Source organism: Anguilla anguilla, chromosome 7 (assembly GCF_013347855.1).
Source record: "Anguilla anguilla isolate fAngAng1 chromosome 7, fAngAng1.pri, whole genome shotgun sequence".
NCBI classification, from domain to species: domain Eukaryota; kingdom Metazoa; phylum Chordata; class Actinopteri; order Anguilliformes; family Anguillidae; genus Anguilla; species Anguilla anguilla.
The window spans coordinates 4,431,831-4,453,590 of NC_049207.1; the positions used below are offsets into that span (position 1 = coordinate 4,431,831).

Below are 21,760 nucleotides of genomic sequence, written 5' to 3' on the forward strand. Positions count from 1 at the left end.
CCGGTCACGCCCACGAGCGGAGCAACAAAATCAGACTAAACCAATCGAGACAGGACCAGCGATGAGAGAGGGATGGAGAGACAGACAGACAGACACAGACAGACATACAGACAAGAAGAGAGCAGCAGCAGAGATATAACACACTTACAGGGTGAGGGAGGGATGGGAGAGGAGGACCGAGAAGTGAAGCATCTTTGGCTCACGACACACTACACAATCTTTGCTACAGGAAAACTGAACCCGGTTGAACCACAGTCGGATCACAACCGGAACCGGCAACACCATGATTGCTGCATGAGTGTCAGAAAGTCAGAACACCATAGCCCAGTTTCTAGTGCCGAACTAGTACATCATACTGCAGCCGGATGTGTGTTATGTGTGTACTCAACTTCAGGTGAAGACACAAATTTAGCCATGTTTCACTATGGAAACGCACCATGGAAAAGGAAAGGCAGTTATTTTATAACCCCATGGGGGACTGCAGTCAGAAACGCTGACGACAGGCACTTCTCTGACTCACAAGGGGTCACTGCAATCAGCCGCAAATGGGATGTGGCTCACAGCCAATCAGGAAGTGCAATCAGGAGAAGGGGCTAAAGACCACCGCTATAAGCAGCTTCCTTTTATAAACCATTCGGAGCTGAACAGGCCAGCGGGTTTTTATTTATTTTTTTGTGTCATTTCTATTCCTTATATGGCCCTCTGAACGCCAGGCTATCTCACTGGGTATCCATAATAATAAGTGCTATTCTAACTACATAGAATGCAGTTGGCATTTCTCACAGCTGCAGTGCCCAGTTTCTCCTGCAGATGGCAGCAATAGCACAGGAAACAGAACACACGGGGCACTGGAAGTGGTGGGGGGGAGGGGGATGTGATTTGCTGTAATCCCTGTTCTGTCAATTTTGGCTCCTCCCTCATGGTTCTGAGTACCGATTCGCTCCTCGTTTCCAGGAACACCTCCCCCCCCCCCCCACAACTGCTGTCACAGTCAGTCTCACCAGAACCCAATTAGTCTGCCTTACATAACTATGTTCCGAAGCAGTGAGCCAGTTGCTAGCCAACAACCAAAAATTTAAACAATCTGTCTTAGCACTGACAAGATAATCAAAATATCACTGGTGACCTTGAACATAAATGCAATTTTTGTCTAAATGTGAACTATTGTTCTGCAATGACAGGTATGGCATATTTAAGCTACTGTCTCAATACTCCTCACCAGTATCCTGCCCTTATAAATCCATCAACAGAGGGATAGCAGCAACACCACAGAGGTTATGTTTCCATGACAATTCAGCAAGCAATATTCTTTTTCTTCCATCCAACCAAAATGAAATCAGTGACAGAAATCTCACCACTGCAACAAAGTGAACCAAGGCTTATAAGGTGTCTGTTTGGGGGGGGGGGGGGGGGGGGGGGGGCGGGTCAATGGCAGGGCGTTTGAACCAATCGGTGATGGGTTGAGGATGACTTGGGCTGATTGGGGGGAGGGGTGGGGTCCTGGCCGTACCTTCTTGACAGGCGAGGTGGGGGTCACCTGGTTGGTGGGGGTGGTCGGGGAGGACACGGTGACGCTGGGGGGCGCGGAAGGAGTGCTGTTCGTGCTGCTCGTGGGCTTGTTCTTCTCTGGAATACACAGGGAGACACACACACACACGTCACACACACACGAACACAGCATTTAGACCTGGAAAGGGTCACCACATTGTAAACGTGTTCCTCCTAGGGTGGCCTCTACGAGATATAAAACCCAGGGTGAGTAATTGGTTGGACGGGAAGCCACTGACTTGACACAGCTACCCCCCCCCCCCCCTTCCCTGGTACCTGCTGCCGTCCCCCCTGCTTCTGTTTGTACCTGCTTCGGTCTCCGACTCGGAGTCCTCCTCCTCTTCCTCCTCGCTGGAGCAGCTCGACTCGTCCTTTTTGCCCTCCTCTTCCTCCTCTTCGTCGGCCTTCTCCTGCTCCAGGGACTCGATGCGGGGCGCCACCTTCTCCGGCACCAGCAGGACCGTCTCCTCACTGAAGGAGGGGCAGAGGGGAGGGGAGGGGCCAGTTTAGCCGCCGCCCACGTCACATGGCAAACAGAATGGTAGAGGGCGACACAGAGAATGGAGGGAGGAAGGCCTCGCACTAATCCTCCACAAAACTCCATACCGCCATTGCACCAACGAACGCCAACGAAGCCCAGGAAGCTGCAGAAGCCCTGCGGCAGAAGCGTGACGCAGCAAGGCATGCCTGGGACGTTCGCCACCCAGCCGCCACCCCCCCCCCACCCCACCCTGACCCCCGCCCGCTTGCCTCTTGAGGGGTTTGAGTATCTGGTTGTTGTCGGCCGTGGTGGTGGTCTCGATCAGAGGAGACTTCTTCACGTCGCGCTTCTCGCTCACGAGCTGAAAGACAGAGACAGAGAGAACGCGTCTGTGAGCTCCAGCTGCAGCATCCGCGCAGCAGGGGGCGCTGTTTAGACCAGCTGCGGCCTGACAAGATCAAAACAAGCAAGCGCTCGTCGCTCGGGCAGGGGCTACATTCTTCCGCATAACAAAAAAAAAAAAACAAGAAAAAACAAAAAACAAAACCGGTTTACCAGATTCTGCTTCTTTTGCAGCTCTTCCAAGTAGCCGAGGACATCTTCATCTGCCACATCAAAGGCCGTCTGGCCCTGAAACGGAACAGGGATGACCATCTGCTACGACGACCCACCATCAAAACAACACCAACAACCAAATACTCCACATTCACCCATCGCGCTCAGCACCCAAGCACACAGACTGACGACCCGCGCTCGACAGGACCGCACGGAGAGGAAGGACAGCCGGGCCCTACCACTTTGTTGATGGCGTCCATGTCGCACAGGTTGTCCACCAGGATGCGGCAGGACTCCTCCTTGCCCCAGTGCGCGGCGGCGTGCAGGGGGGTCCAGCCGTCGTAGTCTTTAATGTTCACGTCGTACCCCGCCTGGATTAAAAGCCTGGGCGCACACACAGAGACAGAGACGGGAATAGCATCAGGGGGATTTAGGCAAATCTGGCGCTCTCGGATTCGGGCTGCTCAAATCTGGCTAAGGGAGGACTGGAGTTCTGTGCTATTTAACTCTGCTGTGCTCATTACAAACTGCTCACAAGTACGTGTGCATGCACAAAGACATACATGCGCACACGCGCACACATGCACGCACGCACGCACGCACGCACACACACGCACAAGCACAAGCACACACACACACACACACACACACACACACACGCGCACAAGCACACACACACACACACTCCACCACGGGCATACAAACATACAGTGAGACAGGCATATACTCACGTACACGTGCATGCGTGGATGCATGCATGCATGCATGCATGCAAACAAACACGTGTGAACACAACACTGAGACGGCTGATAATGGGGACCGTCACCCTGAGCGCATGGAACTCGGACAGAGCCAGGACACGCCCTCTGTGTGGATGAGCAGTGTGACTGTGGTCAGCGCTGGTAAGGGAGATGGGGCGGTACTTTGTGGGTGCAGATACGGTCAGCCACAGGGGATCGGGGGGGTTCTCCGGACTCACTTTAAAACCTCGGCGTAGGAGGTGGGGGGTGTTTGGGGGGGGGGGGGTCACTTTAAAACCTCGGCGTAGGGGGTGGGGGGTGTTCGGGGGGGACTCACTTTAAAACCTCGGCGTAGGGGGTGGGGGGTGTTCGGGGGGGACTCACTTTAAAACCTCGGCGTAGGGGGTGGGGGGTGTTCGGGGGGGACTCACTTTAAAACCTCGGCGTAGGGGGTGGGGGGTGTTCGGGGGGGACTCACTTTAAAACCTCGGCGTAGGGGGTGGGGGGGTGTTTGGGGGGGACTCACTTTAAAACCTCGGCGTAGCCCTTGGCGGCGGCGACGTGCAGCGCTGTCCCGCCGGACTTGGCGTGCCGCACGTCGTTGATCTGGCCGCTGTTCAGCCACTGCCTGGCGTCCCGCAGCATGATGCGCTCCTCCTCCTTACGGGCCGCCTCGATGTCCACGCCTGAGAGAGAGAGGGGAGCAGCGTTAGCATGTACACATATACACACACACATGCACACATATACACACACACGTACACACACACACACATACACAAGCGCCCACACACACACGCACACATATATATATATATACACACCCACGCACACAAAACACACACACACACACACATATATACACACGCACGTACAGACACGCACACATATATACACACACACACGCACACATATATACACACGCACGTACACATATATACACACACACGCACACATATATACACACACACACACACACATCACATATATACACACACACGCACACACACACACACACACACACACACACACACACACATATATACACACGCACGTACACACACACACACAAGCACATCACATATATATACACACACACACACGCACACAAAACACACACACACATATACGCACACATGCACACACATACAGACATAAGCATACCCACACACGTCTCCTTGTTAACTCCCATTTTAACAGGAGAGCCACCTAACCGGAATAACTAGGTGTGAGGAACAAGGCAATCAATCAAGTCAAAATTAAAGGGACCTTTCACGAACTCTGAAACACAATAGCCAAATCTGTTACAATGCAATCAGATCTGTCATGTCTCATCTGATACAACAACAGCCCGTCATGTTTTCGCCTGCAGTGTTTTATCAAATTTCCCAAGGGGGAAAAAAAGAAAGAAATATAGGCTACCTAAAATCATATCAGGCGAAACAAGCTACAGCAAATGACATGTAGGCTTTAATGAAAATTTTTAAATGGTAGAAATTTAACCTTGGAATTTGACATCGCGGCAAGCAAATTCTATACGGTTTTGAGAAAAGGCTTCAGTAACTCAAGTGCATTTGGAGTACGTAAGGAAATCATGTTCAGAAGGAACTTCAATAGTATCATCAACTGATGGCCTAACCTTAACAAAACCAAAATGTTGAGTAACTCAAATTGAGTTCCTGACATGAACTCAAAGAAATTAAATACTACCCCCTCGCATCAACACTTGTAATAAAAGGGTGCAGGAGGGGGGAGGAAAGCACAGTCAAAATTCTTAATGCCAGAAATGTATACAGACAAAGCAATGCAGAACAATAAAAAGAAAATGGAGTATCAACCTCAGCATGTATGAGGTGTGTCCTATCTACTGTACACTCCAACAGTACTCTTAACCATCAGTAAATAGGCCGTAGCTATAGAACTGAATATTAGACACGGCATCAAGTAGTTCAAATATTCTCCAAGTCTTCACGACATTAAACCACAATCCTGCAGGTTGACAATCAAGCACAACACGCAATACCGCCTCTGCACACCAGAGGGAGATGCTGGCACCCCAAATTGCTGACCTCTTTTTTAAAACACACGTTAACTCTAAGCCGCAGAGTCATTATTTTCCTACGTTCTGTGGACAGCGGAGGCTGATAAAATTCGGAACGGCCCGAGCGAGACGTCACCCCCTCGGCCCTCCGCCCCGGAGCAGGCAGCCGCTTCCGAAGACGAGCGCTCGCTTGCCCCTACTCGACGGGGACGCGCGGTAAATTATCATAAGCAGTAAATTAGCCCAGCTGTTGAGTGTCTGTGGACAGGCTGTTCTGCTGAGTGTCCGTGGACTGAGCTGTTCTGCTGAGTGTCTGTGGTCAGCACAGCCCTGAGAGGCCTGGCCCTCAGAGCTGCTGCTTACAGCCACAGTGTGCTGTCTTTCTATGAGGGCCCAATCAATTCCTACCTAAAATCAGATACGCGTGTAAAATGACTTTTCACAAAATATCGATCATGGTCCTACAGTGATTTTTTAAAATGGACACCACACCCCCCAGGCTGTCATTAGGGTAAACACTGTAAGATTAAAAAGTTAAATTAAGTTTAAAAAGACCAATATACAACCAATCCCTATTACACACATTCACTTTAAAGGTTTTGAAAGCCCATCACAGGTACAGTAAGGAGAACAGGCTGAACGGACGGCACTATCAGCATCCGGCTTTGAATCGAGTTTCCTGCTCTTCTACGTGAAGCGCTCTGCGTGCCCTGAACCCACCCAGGCAAAAGGGAAACAGAAAGCGCCAGGAAAGGAGAATTAGCGCTGCATTTCTTTGAAAGGAGATGTCTTCGTGAAACACTTCGGTTAAAAACTCGAGATATTTTCTCTTCTCTTCTGAGAATCCCATGGTCACACCGATGCAATCAGTTAAATCAGGGAGAGCGCACGCTTTCTGATTTCACCATCGTCCGAGATACGCAGCGAAAGGGAAAGCATTACCAGCAGCATATTAAGAGAAGCTGAATGGAAATGCAGGCCTGTGTGTGGAGCTGAACTGGGTCAATGTTAGCACAGTCAGATGTGAGTGCACAACAGCATCTTTACACCCAGTACAGACTTTCCCCAATGACGCATAAACTGTCCAATCCCGCTCGTTCTAACGGATGCCATTCTCCCCCCCCCCCCCCCCCCCAAAATATAACAATTATTAAAAATCAGAAGATGACGACCACCTTTGTTTCACTGACAAATGTAGAGTCGTTGAGACTGAGCAGAGAGAAACCTGAACAACAAAGTCACTGGAAGTGTGGAGCTAGCTGGAGAAAAAGTGAAGATAAGTTGCTCAAGACCTCCTCGAGACCACAGAAGAAGTAGGCCGGAGGCTACTGGGACAGGGTTTCGAAACTGCATTGAGAAACTGTCGCACATTTAGGCAGAGCATGGAGCGTGGGGAACGGGGCACGCTCCTTCTCAAAATACAGCCGCTGGGGCTGGCGAGGAGTGGAGCGCACAGATTTCGCAACGCCGTGCCCGTCTTGTGTGAGGAAAAATTAATGTTCGGGTCAGCGAGAAACCACTGAGGGAAAAAAAAAAAAAAAACACACAGAGACACACACCGCAAACACACCGCCAGGAAGGACAACGGATGGGGAAGTGTGAGGGACGACCGGGGGAACCAGCATGGCCCACGGCAGACTGGAGTTTTTGGGCATTTCTGAGAAACGCAACCAAAGTGCCACAACAGGCCTCACTCCCGAGTGAACTGCCTGGGAAAGATCAGGACCCCTCCTCTACCCGCATCTTACTTCCTCATCCAGTGACAGGCAGGCACATGGTCAGTGAGGTCATGTGGGGATCTGGGTGGCAGGGGAAGGGTCTGATTGGTCAGGGGGCACGGGGTCACAGGTATGGGCCTGTACTGTGGGGGAGAGGGGAGGAGTCATCTCCACAGACAGGCACAGGGTTGCAAAACACGGTTACACAACACACCGCAAGCGAGTGGAGATCCACGCCAGCGGGGAAACTCTGAGGTGGCGTATCCACTCTGCGGCGAAGGCTGAGACGCACCCTTTCACTCACGAGCGGAGTCTGACAGCACGTCTAAATATTACACGTCATAAACACTCCCGTCCCGTCGCCCGCCGCGTCCCCCGAACGCCCGTACCGCTCTCAGAGACGGGCGCGTTTCCACGTCAACGGCACTGACACGGGAGCGCCCGAGGGAAGGAGGCGCGGCTGTCAGTCAGCGCGATCGCCGTGGAGACCGTCCGCGCGTCGCTCCCGAGCTCCGGCACGTCAGTCAGCCCCCCCCCACCCCCCACCCCCCCCCCCCCCACCCCCCCGCCCGAGAATGAGACCTGACAGCTGCCATTAACAGTGGCGGTTAAGCCCCCCCCCGCCCCCCCCCCCCCCACGCTTTAGAGCACGTGCGAGCGGACGGCGAGGCGGGGCGGGGGTAATTAATGCCGAATTCTGCGTTGCCTGCAAAGGCCTCAAGGGCCGGTGGGATTGCGCTCTACAAGCCCCATCCCACCCCCCCCCACCCCCCCCCGCCCAGACCCCCCCCGGCCTGGCATACCAAGCCCGTGTTGGGGTCACTGTGGCGGGACGGCCGGTGTGAATGAAGGAGGAGTGCGGAGAGGCGAGAGCCCCCCCTGTGCCGCACGGCCTCATGGGATACCGTGGCGTGTCTGGTTACAAATAGAAGCCTAGCAGTCCCACTGTCTTCTCTTAAAGCTGCATGTGGCTGCTCTGAGAAGCACTGGCAATTCATGAGCGGCAGGAATCATTTTAAAAAGTAATAATAATTCACCATCATGCTCATGAGAAAGTCAATGTAAGCCTTTGACCACATCAGAAACATATCAGCTGTGGGATGATGAGGTTTTTTTTTTTTTTTTTCAAATGCCACCCATTACTTGTTTTGTGTGAATGTTTTAATTTGTCATTCTAGCGAAACGAAACAGTGGTGGGTCCATAAAATATGGACCACTGTTACATAATGGTAATGGAAAAGGCTGATAATAAACAGCATAAAAAGACGATAAAAGGACTGATCGGCTTGCCTTCCATCTCGCTAAAGACTTCTCCAACACTCGGAGGAGAAAGTACGACAGACTGCTTTTAAATTAAAAGCAGGCTGCGTGCAGCTCTTCCAGAAGCCATTTCTTAGAAACAAAAAGAAGCTGAGCCAATTTGCATAAATTTGTGTGCAAATTTGCCTGAATTTCTGAATGTCCCCCCAAAAAAGGAGGAAGCTGCGCTCATTTCGTTATTACATAACCTTACCCTGAGCGGACCAGGCTCGTGTTTCAGTCATTCTAGTCACAGCGCTGAGGGTGAGAGACAGACTCGATGCACTGGGGAGAGCCCAGTCGCTGGTGTGTTTATGGGGAAATAACCAGAACAGGCAGCAGAGAAGCAGAGGCAAACCTGCTCGCAGTCTGAGTGGCGTATCGCTGGATACTGGGCCAGTCTCTGCCGAGGAGGTCGGGCAGAGTGGGTGGGGGGGGTGTAGGGGTTCGGGGCGGGGGGGTCCCCTACCTTGGCGGTTGATCTTGTTTTACAGGGGGGAGGGGGCGTTTGGGGGGGAGAGGAGGGGTTGGGGGACAGACGCAGTGTCGGGGGGGGGGGGGGGGACGTGTACACTGTACAGGCTGGGGGGGTCCCCTACCTTGGCAGTTGATCTCGTTTTACCGGGGGGATGGAGGGGTCGGGGTTGGGAGGGGGGTTTGGTGGGTGGGGGGGTGTAGAGGCTGGGGGGTCCCCTACCTTGGCGGTTGATCTCGTTCTACGGGGGGGTGGGGGGGTCGGGGTTGGGAAGGGGGGTTGGGTGGGTGGGGGTTGTGTACAGGGCGGGGGGGGGGGGGGGGGGGGGTCGGGTGATGAACGCAGTGTCAGGAGGTGGGGTTGGGTGTACGGGGGGGGGGGGGGGTCTCTACCTTGGCGATTGATCTTGTTTTACAGGGGGGAGGGGGCGTTTGGGGGGGAGAGGAGGGGTTGGGGGACAGACGCAGTGTCGGGGGGGGGGTCGTGGTTGGGAGGGGGGGTTTGGTGGGTGGGGTTGGGTGTACAGGGCGGGGGGGGGGGGCCCTACCTTGGCGATTGATCTCGTTCTGCAGGGGGGGGTGGGGGGGTCGGGGTTGGGAAGGGGGGTTTGGTGGGGGGGTTGGGTGTACAGGGCGGGGGGGGGGGGGGGCCCTACCTTGGCGGTTGATCTCGTTCTGCAGGGGGGGGTGGGGGGGTCGGGGTTGGGAAGGGGGGTTTGGTGGGGGGGTTGGGTGGGTGGGGGTTGGGTGGGTGGGGTTGGGTGGGTGGGGGTTGGGTGGGTGGGGGTTGTGTACAGGGCGGGGGGGGGGGGGCCCTACCTTGGCGGTTGATCTCGTTCTATGGGGGGGTGGGGGGGTCGGGGTTGGGTGGGGGTTGTGTACAGGGCGGGGGGGGGCCCTACCTTGGCGGTTGATCTCGTTCTGCAGGGGGGTTGGGTGGGTGGGGTTGGGTGGGTGGGGGTTGGGTGGGTGGGGGTTGTGTACAGGGCGGGGGGGCCCTACCTTGGCGGTTGATCTCGTTCTGCAGCAGCTCCTCCATGGCCTCCTCCTCGGCGATGTCCAGCGGCGTCTCCCCCTCGCTGTTGACCACGCCCACGTGCGCCCCCTGGCCGATCAGATACCTGCGGAGGCCCACAGGGGTTCAGACAGGAAACAGGAAACCAGGCAGAGGCCTGCACAGCCTTTCAGACGGGCTCCTTCACCCAAATTACTCAACGACAAAATACTGCACCAGCTAGGGATGTGAGGACCAGATTACATTTTACTCTAGAGAGGTTTGTCATCTCACATGGAAGAAAGCTAGCTAGCTATCATCATGAATTCAGCAGTTATAAGGACATTATCCAAGACACATTTTCATATTTATGCCTTATGCGTTTAGCATACGCTCTTATCCAGAGCGATTTGCACAGCATACATTCTTTTTCCACACAATACATTTACACAGCACAATATTTACTGAAGCACTTCAGGTTAAGCACCCTGCTCAAGGGTGCAACTGCAGCACCCCGCCAGGAGCTGCAGGGCCACTTCCCAAATCACCGGGAGGTGGCTTTCATATGCAGGACTGGGCCAGATCCAGTCTTAACTTTGGACAAGCGACCTTAGAACTCCGTTAACTGTAAAACTAAGTGGGTGAAGAGCATTTCAACTGAAAAAAAGAATATTGAGAATATTAGTTTATTGTGGCTAATTATTAACTGCCTAATTAAACTTACACAATTAAATGTAACCCAGGAAGATATATACAGGAACCTGTCGAGTATGTATGCTGTGCGTGCATGATGCTTAGTCCCTGTGAACAGTAAACGTAGATAAGAGAGGCCAAAAAAATAAAGACCTCGCTCAATTAACATCCAGGGACAGAGTGTTCTTACATCAATACCCCATCACAATTTACGTTCCTTCTAAGCTTCCCTGCATTGTGCCAGTGCCCAGAACACGCAGTGTACACCACACACATCTGCGGGCGCGATGTTCCACCGCAGGACACGGTCTCCTTTGACCCAGTGCACTGTCCGTCTGTCTGGCTGATAAAAAAAAGCACAGACTGAAATGACTGGACCAGACGAGTAGGACGCTAACATGCTCATTTGCAAAAACTGCTTTTCCACGTGGGAGTCAGGCTAAATGCTCATACGCTGGAAAAGCAGCAAAAAAAATACCAACCAACGCCTCCAGGCTCCATGAGTCACGAGTGTGGGGCAGCGTGCGGCTGGTCCGTTCTGGCGCCGGTGCGTTTCCAGGTTACGAACCGTAACGAGTCTCAGGCGGTTCGGTGAGCCAACCCGGTGTGCGCGGTTTAAAACATCTGATAAATCTTCGGCGGAGTTTTCATTATTATAAGTTTGGGAAAACACTGAATTCCAAAAGCAGTCCCGTCCCTCCGCCTGTCACAGGGCTGCATGACCCCCCCCCCCCACGCCCCCCCAACACCTCTCCCCCACTAACGTAGTCATACTCTCACTCTCGCTCTCCCTCCTCCTCCTCCGCACCGGCGTCTTTTTTTCGACCACACAACAGCGTCTGTGGATCTTGGCCGGGGGGTTACAGGAGTCTTGAGGAACCGCAGACCGGCTCTGAATCCGCCACACCACGGACCCGGGGCCTCCAAACGCGTGATTCAGAGCGATGAGAAACGCAAAGCGCGACAGCTCACTTTCCCTCTCCCTCTCTCCGCTTGGCGACACACGTAACACACGTCACACACGGCCAAAACCACTTTCGCTCACAGCCAGTGTGTTCAGAGCCTGAACGGGGGGGGGGGGGGGGAGGGGGCATCGTACGCCAGTCCAGGGGGGTTCAGCTCTGGTTTCCTTCAATCAGCAGCCAATTAAGACCTGGAGAACGAGTTGTGCGGCCTCCAGCCGAATCAATGACCTAATCAATCAGGCCCAAACGCCTGGGAAATCCACACTGCGTCCCTCCAGGACTGGAGCTCCACACTCTGCGTTAGGAGGGCTGTACGTTCACCCTCAGCCGAGTAACCTCTGTGTCTCCTAGTGACCCCTGCAGGCTGGCTGCTTCTCGCCCAGTTTTGAAAAAGATGCCCGTGACTAATCGGCCAGTGACTGACTCGGGATGCGCGTCGACCTTCAACCCCCGTGAGCCACCCGGACCAATACCCCGCTTCCGAAATCCGCCTCAAATTTAGCCAGAAACAGCCCTTAATCAACGAGGGCCGTTTATTGCAAAATAAAAATAAATAAGAGATGAATAAACACACATCATTTTATTTCGCCACATAAATAACCCAGATGGCTCCTCTCAGGGAGGTACTGAAGCAGTGCATCCTCAGAGTAGGCTTAGAAGAGACCAAGAGGAGATGCTCAATGCAATTCCCAAGCCTCTTCAGCCACAAGCGCTTCCTACCTCAGGAAATTAACACGCTCTTTTTTAATCCAGCCAGTGTCTGAGGACATCACAACACTGCAGGGAAGGCAGGCCAGATGGTACAGCACTGCGGAGTGCACAAGTACACAAGCGCAGAAGTGCAGAGGCGCCACGCCGCGCAGGCCAGCTCCAAACTCGTTAAGACAACAGCGACGGCGGCGAGACCCGATCGCAAACAATCGACGACCAGCTGCGACAACTCCGCGCTGTTTTCACAGGAGGCGTTTTGGGAGAGCGGGACTGAAACGCGATACGGGCGAGCAGAACCGGGTCACGGAGCGCGGCGGCGGCGGCGGGGGGAACAATGAGCGCGACTTAACCTCCTCGGCTCTCCTTCCCCGATTCGAATGTCAACCGACAAAAAAGTCTCCCGTGCGCTCCCATTTCTATAAACGGCATTCCTACCTCGGAAAAGGTCAGGCTGAAGAATGCCGGCGGGTCACGACGCGATATCAGACCCCCCCGAATCTTAGCTACGAAAACAGCGCCGTAACCGTGGCTCCCTGAACGGCAACCGCAACGCCGGAGGAAATGAGCCAATCGCAAGGAACGTTACTGAGGAAGTGAACACGGGGGACCAGCTCTGATAGGCGCCCACTGGTACATGCAGTTTCACCCATTACAGCGTCCTACCCTTGTTTCCACGGACACCGCAGAGGGCGGGGGGTGGGGGGCGGGGTCGGTGGTGTTTCAGGACACCGCGGGTGTGAATCTCGACCGCGCGCTCCCGCGTGGTGAAACCTTAACCGCCACCGCGTGAGAACGCGCCCCGGCTGGGTTTTGGCGGTAACCGGTACCGCGCCAGCAGAACCACGGTCGGCGAAGCCCGTGACCACACGGCAGACGCCTCGAACGGAACGGAAAAACACCAGAAAAGGCTCGGCCGCAGAGCGAGGCTCGCAGCGGGAAGGTGAGCGTTACACACGGGTGAGACGGCCGGGTCTCAAACCCCTCGCCGATGACCTTTTAAGGCTGCGACTGCACTGGCGTCTGGTCCAGGCGCTCGGGAGATTCGCACTCAAAGGTTCTGGGCTGAGCCGGGTGGGCATCTGCTCGGTCTGCTCCGGCAGCTCCCTTCCCCCGGCCGCAGTCTCGCTGAGTTTTTTCTTTTATGGTAAATTTAAACACAAGTGGATATTACTGCTCATCGCGTCTGTCCAGCTTGCGGTTCCTGGAAAGGCGAGCAGTGAACCAACGAGCCGTGTCCGTCCTGCCACTGTGCCGAAGTTTTTTGCCTGGCGAGCGCGACCCGGAAGCAGGAAGCGATCCCCACTGTGTCACGTGCCGAGCTGCAGACCAGTTACATCCCACTCGTACGAAACGGCAACGGTCCTTTAACCCTTTAAGGTGTGTAGTGTTCTTAACGCTGACGCAATAATCACTGCTAACGATTCAAAGCAATGAGTTCTAGGACACAGACTTTATTTTTTTTAAGGCTGTTCCAATCTCGGGACATAAAAATCAGCTTGAAGGCTGTGCTTCACTTCCACCAGTGCCACGCTTAGCCCTCCCGAAACCACCATTACAAACACGTTTAAAACAGACTGTTCCCATTTCCCTTTGCAAAAACATAAAGTTAAACACTCACTTAGCTGCAACAACTTTGTTTTTAATTAAGGAGAAACAGACATTCGCTCGGCGCGCTAGTTCAAACATACTTCTTGATCAAACGTTTAAACGATAAACAAAATTATGACGTGATTAGCAATCACACATCACTCAGGCCTGGTCTTGGGCCTGGCTTTCCTCTGAAGTGTTTTTGTGACGGTATCCCCTTAAAGAGAGACAGCATCACAGACTGAATGAGAAACGGCGACAGCCTGCAGCTGGCGTTCGCCGACATCTTGGCAGCGTTTTCTCTGGGCCTCAGGATTAGCGAAATCTCTCTCGGCTAGTCCAGCGCGCGCTCGCACGGGGGTGGAGGGTTCGTCTTAACGCACTTTACCGCACTGTTTACACACCGTGACACCGAGGTCGGACAACTGCCTTAATCCTCCCATCGCCAACGCGCTGCTCAAATTTAAGGGGCAGGACTGGCCTAATACCGATACCAGCAAGCAGCATCGGTCCAACACCAGTGCAGTCGCATAACAGAGGGGGTATCTGATGGCCTTAAGCTCATTCAAAAGCGCTTCAGTCTTTTTCCAGACTGGAGTCACAAACGAGAGAACGGACGGACAGGCCGCCACGACAGCGCGGTACCGCGGGTGAAACGCGACCTCGCGGGGCTTCTGGGTCGGGGGGTTTATCGCTCTGGAGTCCGGCTGCGTTTTTTGCGGTCGACACTCCAGCACCCGGAAGCCCCGCGCGGGGCCAGCCCGGAGGGAGCACGGCAGACCTCACTCAGGTGTGGCGTAAGGGAGAAAGCCACACAACAGCCTGATAAAGGTCAGCGCTGGGCTGCGTTTCAGAGGGAGAGCCTTACTGGGCGATGTCCATGTAGCCGCAGGAGGCGGCGGCGTGCAGCGGGATCCAGCCCTCGTTGTCCGGCTGGTTGACGCCGGCCCCGTGCTCCACCAGGAAGGTCACCATGTCCACGTTATCGTCTATGCAGGCCTGGAAAGCACAGAGACACGTTTTAGGAAAAAAGGGAATCAGAAACAGACCCCCCAAACCACTGAGAACAGATTCATCAGTCTGCATAGGGTCCTTTAAAACTACCACGCTAAAAAATGTTATTCATCACAGAGGCCTCAAAAAATTATTTTATTTATGGTGCAATGACTTTCATTTTCAGACAGACATCCTGAAGGCGAGTGTAGGCGAGCACTATTAATAACGTTGTATGAAATGACGCTAATATCAATAAATAATAAGCATAAACCAACTAAGTCCCCCCCCCCCCCCCCCCTCCCGAAACCCTCCCCGTCTCAGCAAGCCCCTGTAAACCCTGCGGGTTGCCATGGCAGCACTGGCCTGCCACGCATGGCCATCTGGTCCGAGTCCTTGCCCAAATTTGGGCGGCTCACCGCACCGTATATGGGCAGAGGGAGAGAGAGCCTGTCCGCACGGCTCGACCGCCCGACCATCTGCCGGAGGACAGGGAGGAGGAGGAGGGCCAGGTGCAGACCACCTCCTACGAATCCCACCCCCCCCCCCCACCCCAGGCAGTCGGAGCTCCGCCCACCGCACCATAGGCTCCGCCCCACTTCCGCAGGGCCCCAGCATGCACAGGGGCTTGTTGACCGGGCACTTGGCCTCTGCGTTTCACCGGCCATCTCCAAAGGGCCGGTCCAGTTAAGCCCGATGTTCTCAAAACCAACAGCTAGGAAACCTGCGTTATGTGGTTCGTTACACCTCGTGAACATTTGTCAAATTTTAGCCTGCAGTCTAAAATAATTTATGCACTTCCTTTTCCACTTCAAAACTGCTTCAGGATATTTCGACTAAACTCACGAACAAGTCTGCAAATCTTTCTCTTGGTAAAGGTGTCCGTGCGGCCCGTTCTGAATTGTGAAACTACTTGGGGGGGTCAGCACAAGCCTTTTCCGGAAACTTTCCTGAGTAAGACCCCCCCCCCCCCAATGCCTTCTGTACCTTATGCTCTCAGACAGCTTTGCTCCCCATTTTCTTTTCCATCTCCCAGGCCGAGGAGCAGCTATGCGCCCCGAGGCTAGCGCAGGCGGCGCTAGCTCGCTCACCTGTGCGTCACGTGCGTTTAACAGAACCTCCGCCTACGCGCCGAGACCTCCCTCCTGCTGCTGATCCGGCCGTGTTTACGATGGCTAAAGGTGCCCGAGGGGCCCTGCCAGCGCAGCAGCCGCCGGTGGAGACGTAGGCAAAAAAAAAAAAAGCTGCATTCTGTAGCACCTACCCCCGCCTGAACACGACGCAGGGGCCGGAGACAGGCTGACGTTTAAAAGATCACAAACGTGCGATTAGAACGTTCTCATCGGAACATTCTGACGCTGATGTCACAATCGGCGTTGGTGATTCTGAAGCAGCAGAGCTCCAGAACACTGACTTCCCGATTCTGAGAAACATTCCAAGAACCCTGCCCTTCAAAGGGTTAAAACGATGCTGCTGAGAGGAGGAGGGGCTTCGCATTCCTCGCCGTGGAGCATTAAGGGCAGTTTTTTTTTTGTAATCACAACAAGACGCTACAGATATGTCCCTTTTGTGAAGACCTGAAAGGAGATGAGGCAACGTTAGCCTCTGCGGCGGCGCGGAATGCTAGCGCAGAGCCGCGTAGCGTGCCGCCGCTCTCCCGCAGCCGGAGGCCCACGCCAGGCATTCCGGGAGCCCTCGGACGTGTAGCGACCGAGCCGGCGCGAGCGTGAGCGCGTCCGCGCTCAAACCTGTTCCGCCGGCGCCGCGGCTCCATCTTCCACACGCCGGAGATCTGTGAGTCACCGGCGCGGCGTCAGCGCACACACGCGTACCCCCCCCCCCCCATCCACCCCCACCCCAAACCAGAGCAGGGGCGCCAATCAGGAAAACACCGGACGACCGTTTTCAAAGGACACGCCGGTCTCCGCGGCGATCAGTCACCTCGGGTCACGCGCTAGCCGCCGGTGGGCTCCCGTGGCGACGGCACCCGGCGTTCGGCTGCCGGGCGAGCGGGTTTTTTTTTTGTTCGCGGAGCGGCAGCCAAATGCACAGGGCCCGAGGAAACGAAAAGCTGCGTGTGAAGTTAGCTCGGAGGCTAGCGTCGACGCGATCGCGATCACAACAGCACAAGCGCAGGAGCGGGAGCGGGAGGGTGTAACCCAGGCCAGCCACACACAATTATCAGCTCCTTTTATTAGCCCTCTTCCAGGTGTGTGTCAAAGGTGCAGACCTGCTTCTGCACACAAGCAGCTGGACAGGAGCCTGCAGCTTTCACAGCTCTCCTCCTTTCTGACACGTTTGCCCTTTACAGAGATGAGTATTTACTCAAGGCAGTTCAGGGAAAGTACCTTGGCTCCAGGGTATAATGTCAATATTTTAAATGGGACGTTCCAAACCTGCAACAAACCGGGTTCACAGGCCCAGTTCATAATCCCAACTGCCCAACCGCACTTCCAAAAAAGCAGGCAAACCAATTACCCGTGACAGAGGGGCGCTCGGGCCAGGAACACGGGACCAGACACGGCTGTGTGGTTTTTCAGCTGCTACCGTGCAGCTCCCTCCGAAATGTCCCTGGGGGGGTCCCGCGGCTAACGCCCAGCGCCCGCCCCCCCTCGGACACCGCGTGGGCGCGGTGTAGAATTCCGCCCCCGGCTTAGCGTGGCACGTCCCACCAGGCCGGCGTGGAATTTACACACAGCGAGTGTGACTTTAATTAGCACCGCCGACGGCTCTGAAGACCCGGGGCTGGCCCGGGGCCAAGCGGGGGGTGGGGGGGTTATGCTTGTCTGTGGTGTAGCGGGTGCGATGGGGCCCTGCCCTAAACTACAAGGCCCAAGGCCTCCTTATTCGGCTTCTTCAAACAGGCTATTCTAAAGGCAAGAGTGCAGACTTCTGGGAAACTGAGTGCAGGTTTCTGGAAAATTCTGACCCAGAGGTTAGGAGAGGATTGTGGGAAATGTAGTCCACACGGGTCAACATTAAGCCCCCCACACTTGCCACATGATACTCGTAGAAAGGCTGAATGCACAATGCTGTTCGTATACATGTTTCCAGTGAAGGGATCAGGCACTGCAGCAAGTTTAAAATCTCTGCAAAGCAACAGTGATTTCACGTAACTTTTTAAAGTTTGTGTTTTGAACTCTACAGCGCCACCGTGTGTTCTGTTTGGAGCGATGCTGAAGGGCTGCAGCCGAGCTGTGTCAAGCCGGCAGGTTTGCATCATGTTATGTAGAATAGCAAACTTAACAGTGCTTTTGTGGGAAGGCCACACAAACTGAAAGTGCACTGGCACACTGCAGCCTTTTTTTTTTTTTTTTGAGGTGTGGCAGTTCTCTAATATCGACTCATTCCATTCATTCATTCAGAGCAGTGCATTCGCGTCGCTCAGCGATACCATGAACCCATTGTTATAGGGCTGAATTTTTCAGCACAGGTATCATGCCACAGAAAACCCGCAGCATGACATGCCCAGGCAACAGCAGAGAAAGGAAACAATGGGGGGGGGGGGGGGGGGGAAATAATACTCCGCTTTATTCTACATTCACACTCCGCAGTGACTTACCGAAGGCAGGAGAGCAGTGACCCGTTCAGTTCGACTTCAACGCAGCGATGGAATCCGCCACCATCGGCTGCACCATCATCACCGCTGACTGACTTTTTAAACTAGCTAGCACGTCAGCCATCTTGAAAACCGATCTCCAGGATTCGCATGAAAAGCCGCATTGAGGCTGAAGCTCCACCGGTGACGATACGCAACGGTCCACTGCTAAAAGCTAAGGTGACTTTTTTTAAAAGCAAACCGTCACAACCGAAAAACGTTCGGGGGGGGGGGCATGAACGAGCACACACGGTCTCTACGGGTAGCATTCACACATCCTGACACACGTCCAGACTAGAAGCCACTTATAAAATATTGTTTCTTCTTGCTGGTCGGTGACGTCAGAGCCCTGACACCTTCACAGAGCACGGCTGGGGGGGGGGGGGGGGGGGTCTGACTCAGATTACAGTATCTACCCAGGTGGGCGGCGGTGCGAAGTAATCTGAAGGGGGAGTCATTTCATTTAATGCTTTTAACTCAAACACACTCCATATGCATACACGAAGGGCGGGTTAAATAAGCTTGTTCCTGTGTCGTTTCCTACCTTCTGCTATGCGAGAAGTTTCCTCAGACATTGCTGGGCCCATGTCTATCTGGGGGTTCAGGCCTGGTCTCCTCCAAACGAGGGGCAGAGAAAGAGCGTCTGTGACGTCTGCGTTTTCTGTAAGGAACTGCACTGTACAAATAAATCTGATGTGGCATGATTTGATTAGATTTTCTAGACCTCTGGAAAATCTCATTCAGAGGGAGAAAGGAACACGGTCTTAGGAGTGTCGCAGGAGAAATGGCAGAACGCAGAATGCCCGTGAGCGTAGCGTTGAGTAGGGTCTACAGACATGCTCTTTACTGGCCTGTGTAAGACCCGGTGTGTGTGGGGGGGGGGGGGGGGGGGGGGGCACTGGATGGGTCCGAATCGCACATCTAACCGCCTGAAGAGAGGCCCAGCTCACTTCACAGTCTATTAAAGTTAAACATGCCCGCAAGCAAGCGGCCGATTGGCCTGAGCTATCTATAGATTAGCTCAGTAAAACCAGCCCAGACTCCACGGGGTGAGCATGGAGAAGACCGCAGCGCTAACAAAGCCGCGTCCATCACAGGCAGCGCTCGAATCCCAAAATAACCACGGCGGAATTCGCGGCTCAGGCCCAGGGCCGAAGCGGGAGAGATGGGGTGAAATCCCATCACAAAAGGGACCCCCCTCCCCCCCCACAAAAAAAAAAAAAAAAAGTGTTTCAGTGATGTCCGGGGCAGTTGCCGTGGCGACGGGCTCCGAAACGGGACAGAAGTTGGCCCTCGCTAGGTGAATGTAAATAAGAAAAGGGCTTTATTTTAAAGCGTGTTGGGGTCGCTCGGACAGTCGGGGGACAGGAGTGTTGGACTGGCGCCAGAACTCGGACCCCGGATGTGCTGGTCACACGGAGGGCTCAAGCTCAGAAACCAGGAACAGATCGTTTCATCACGTCAACCGAGATCATTAACAGTGCGTTTATACACAGGTATGTTTACAGCTGTTTGTTTACATCTCTGTCATATTCACATTAAAAAAATGATCTCCTCCATTTTGGCTCCATATTCACGGTGCGGCTCCCTGATGGCTGCAGTCTGAACACAGCCAGCGGGGCGACCGGTGGACCCCAACCCCGCGGTCATGTGCTCGCGCACGGCCACAGCGATGGGCGCTGGAGGAGGTTAAATATAGCCAGCCTATCCCTGGCACACCAGGGCACATACCTCACGGGTGGGCCCCGCACAGGGGGATTTTTGTGACAAACCTAGAAAACAATTTTTAAAGAGACCCGAGGAAGTCCTGTGATGACGCTGAAACTGTTTTTGCCGAGTTTCTCCAAAAGGACTTTCCAAAGAGTAGGCCTACACCTACTCAAAATCTGGAGGCCTGGAAACACTTGCAAAGCAGTCAAAAAAAAACAGCTCGGTATAGGAGGACTTCATCCTCCTTCCCACCCCCCCCCCCCAACCCAAAAAAAAGGGCAAAAGGGTTGGAGGACTGGAAGTTGCAGTGATGTCACCTTTTCAGCTGCAGTGATGCCCTTCGAGCGTCCTCTCGGACACGCGGACCAGGAAGTGAGCACAGACAGCAATTACATGGCCACATGACTCATAGATACAGCAGGATTCATTACGCAGGTTACATAATCCGCCCGCTGGACTGGCCCCCAAACAGCCACAGCCCTGGACTGCACCAGCACAGCGCCACACCTCACATCTAAAGGCACATCTGCAAAAAGCTAACCGAATTAAAGACGTCCTGCTCACGAACCACCTTCTGTTACTGACGCTTTGCCTGAACGGTGCGATATTTCATCCAGGAAACCGTCGTTAGCCTAGCCTATATCTCTCAGTCTTCAGCAAAATGTAGGCTAATTAGAAAAGCATCCGGAAATGAACCTTATTAGTAACAGAACGAAAACAGTCGTGCTCACGAAGCACCTTCTGCCGCCGACAGCTGGCGGCTCGGACTGAAGGCTGTGATTCACCCACAGCACACGTCACTGCATGACCGTCACTCGCACAGCTCATACTGGGGTGTGTTTCCCCCTTCCACAGAGAGAGAGAGAGAGAGAGAGAGAGAGAGAGAGAGAGAGAGAGAGAGAGAGAGAGAGAGAGAGAGAGAGAGAGAGAGAGAGAGAGAGAGAGAGAGAGAGAGAGAGAGAGAGAGAGAGAGAGAGAGAGAGAGAGAGAGAGAGAGAGAGAGAGAGAGAGAGAGAGAGAGAGAGAGAGAGAGAGAGAGAGAGAGAGAGAGAGAGAGAGAGAGAGAACCGCCCACAGATGAAGTCTTGTCTCCTGCGGCTTACCGCCACCCTCCCTCTTCACGGCCAGCTATTATTTAATTTATATTATTTATTTATTTAAACATTTAAACATGTATTTATTTCATAAATCACCGTGCAACGTTTTGAGCCCTGGAGGCCTCTTCAGTGGGAATCATTTGTAAATCGTTTGTGTACCTGATTTTAAAAAAAATCCTTTGACGGCTCAAAACTTGGTACGATAATTTATGGAATAAATACATTAAAATTATGAAAGCGAAACCTACCGCAGCGTGCTAGCTATTCTTAAACAATACTGATAATCTTTAAAAAAATAAAAATTTTCAACTCGGCACCTGGAGATGCCACGTGCGCGTGCGTATGGGATTTCCCTAAACCCAACACCCACTTGAAGAAGGGCAGTCAGATTGTTCCATACTTTAAAAGGCTCTGCGCCTCTCCACTGTTCCTGCAGAGCGGTACAAGATGTGCGAAGCGGCGAACGACCTCACTGAGCACATCGCCCCTGACAACGGAGCAAAACCTACACCCCCCTGACGCCACCTTTCGCTACTCTATCACCTCGCCGGAGAGG

At 53.8% G+C, this 21,760-nt stretch overlaps 1 protein-coding gene across 10 annotated transcripts in view; it reads right to left on the reverse strand.

The window, feature by feature from the left end:
* The window catches only part of ppp1r12a (protein phosphatase 1, regulatory subunit 12A), a 61,019-nt gene that overhangs the window by 22,473 nt on the left and 16,786 nt on the right, over positions 1–21,760 (reverse strand). For 4 of the 10 annotated variants that reach the window (XM_035425791.1, XM_035425790.1, XM_035425783.1 and 1 more), the window contains exons 2-10: positions 14,675–14,805; positions 9,859–9,977; positions 3,851–4,010; positions 2,824–2,968; positions 2,585–2,659; positions 2,299–2,390; positions 1,856–2,019; positions 1,511–1,626; positions 1–35 (exon numbers count right to left, since the gene is read on the reverse strand). The exon at positions 1–35 is cut by the window's left edge and continues 73 nt beyond it. In XM_035425791.1, the coding sequence (XP_035281682.1) occupies positions 1–35; positions 1,511–1,626; positions 1,856–2,019; positions 2,299–2,390; positions 2,585–2,659; positions 2,824–2,968; positions 3,851–4,010; positions 9,859–9,977; positions 14,675–14,805 (1,037 nt within the window). The remainder of the gene's footprint in view (positions 36–1,510; positions 1,627–1,855; positions 2,020–2,298; positions 2,391–2,584; positions 2,660–2,823; positions 2,969–3,850; positions 4,011–9,858; positions 9,978–14,674; positions 14,806–21,760) is intronic. The other 6 variants (XM_035425792.1, XM_035425787.1, XM_035425786.1 and 3 more) reach the window with 3 other exon arrangements.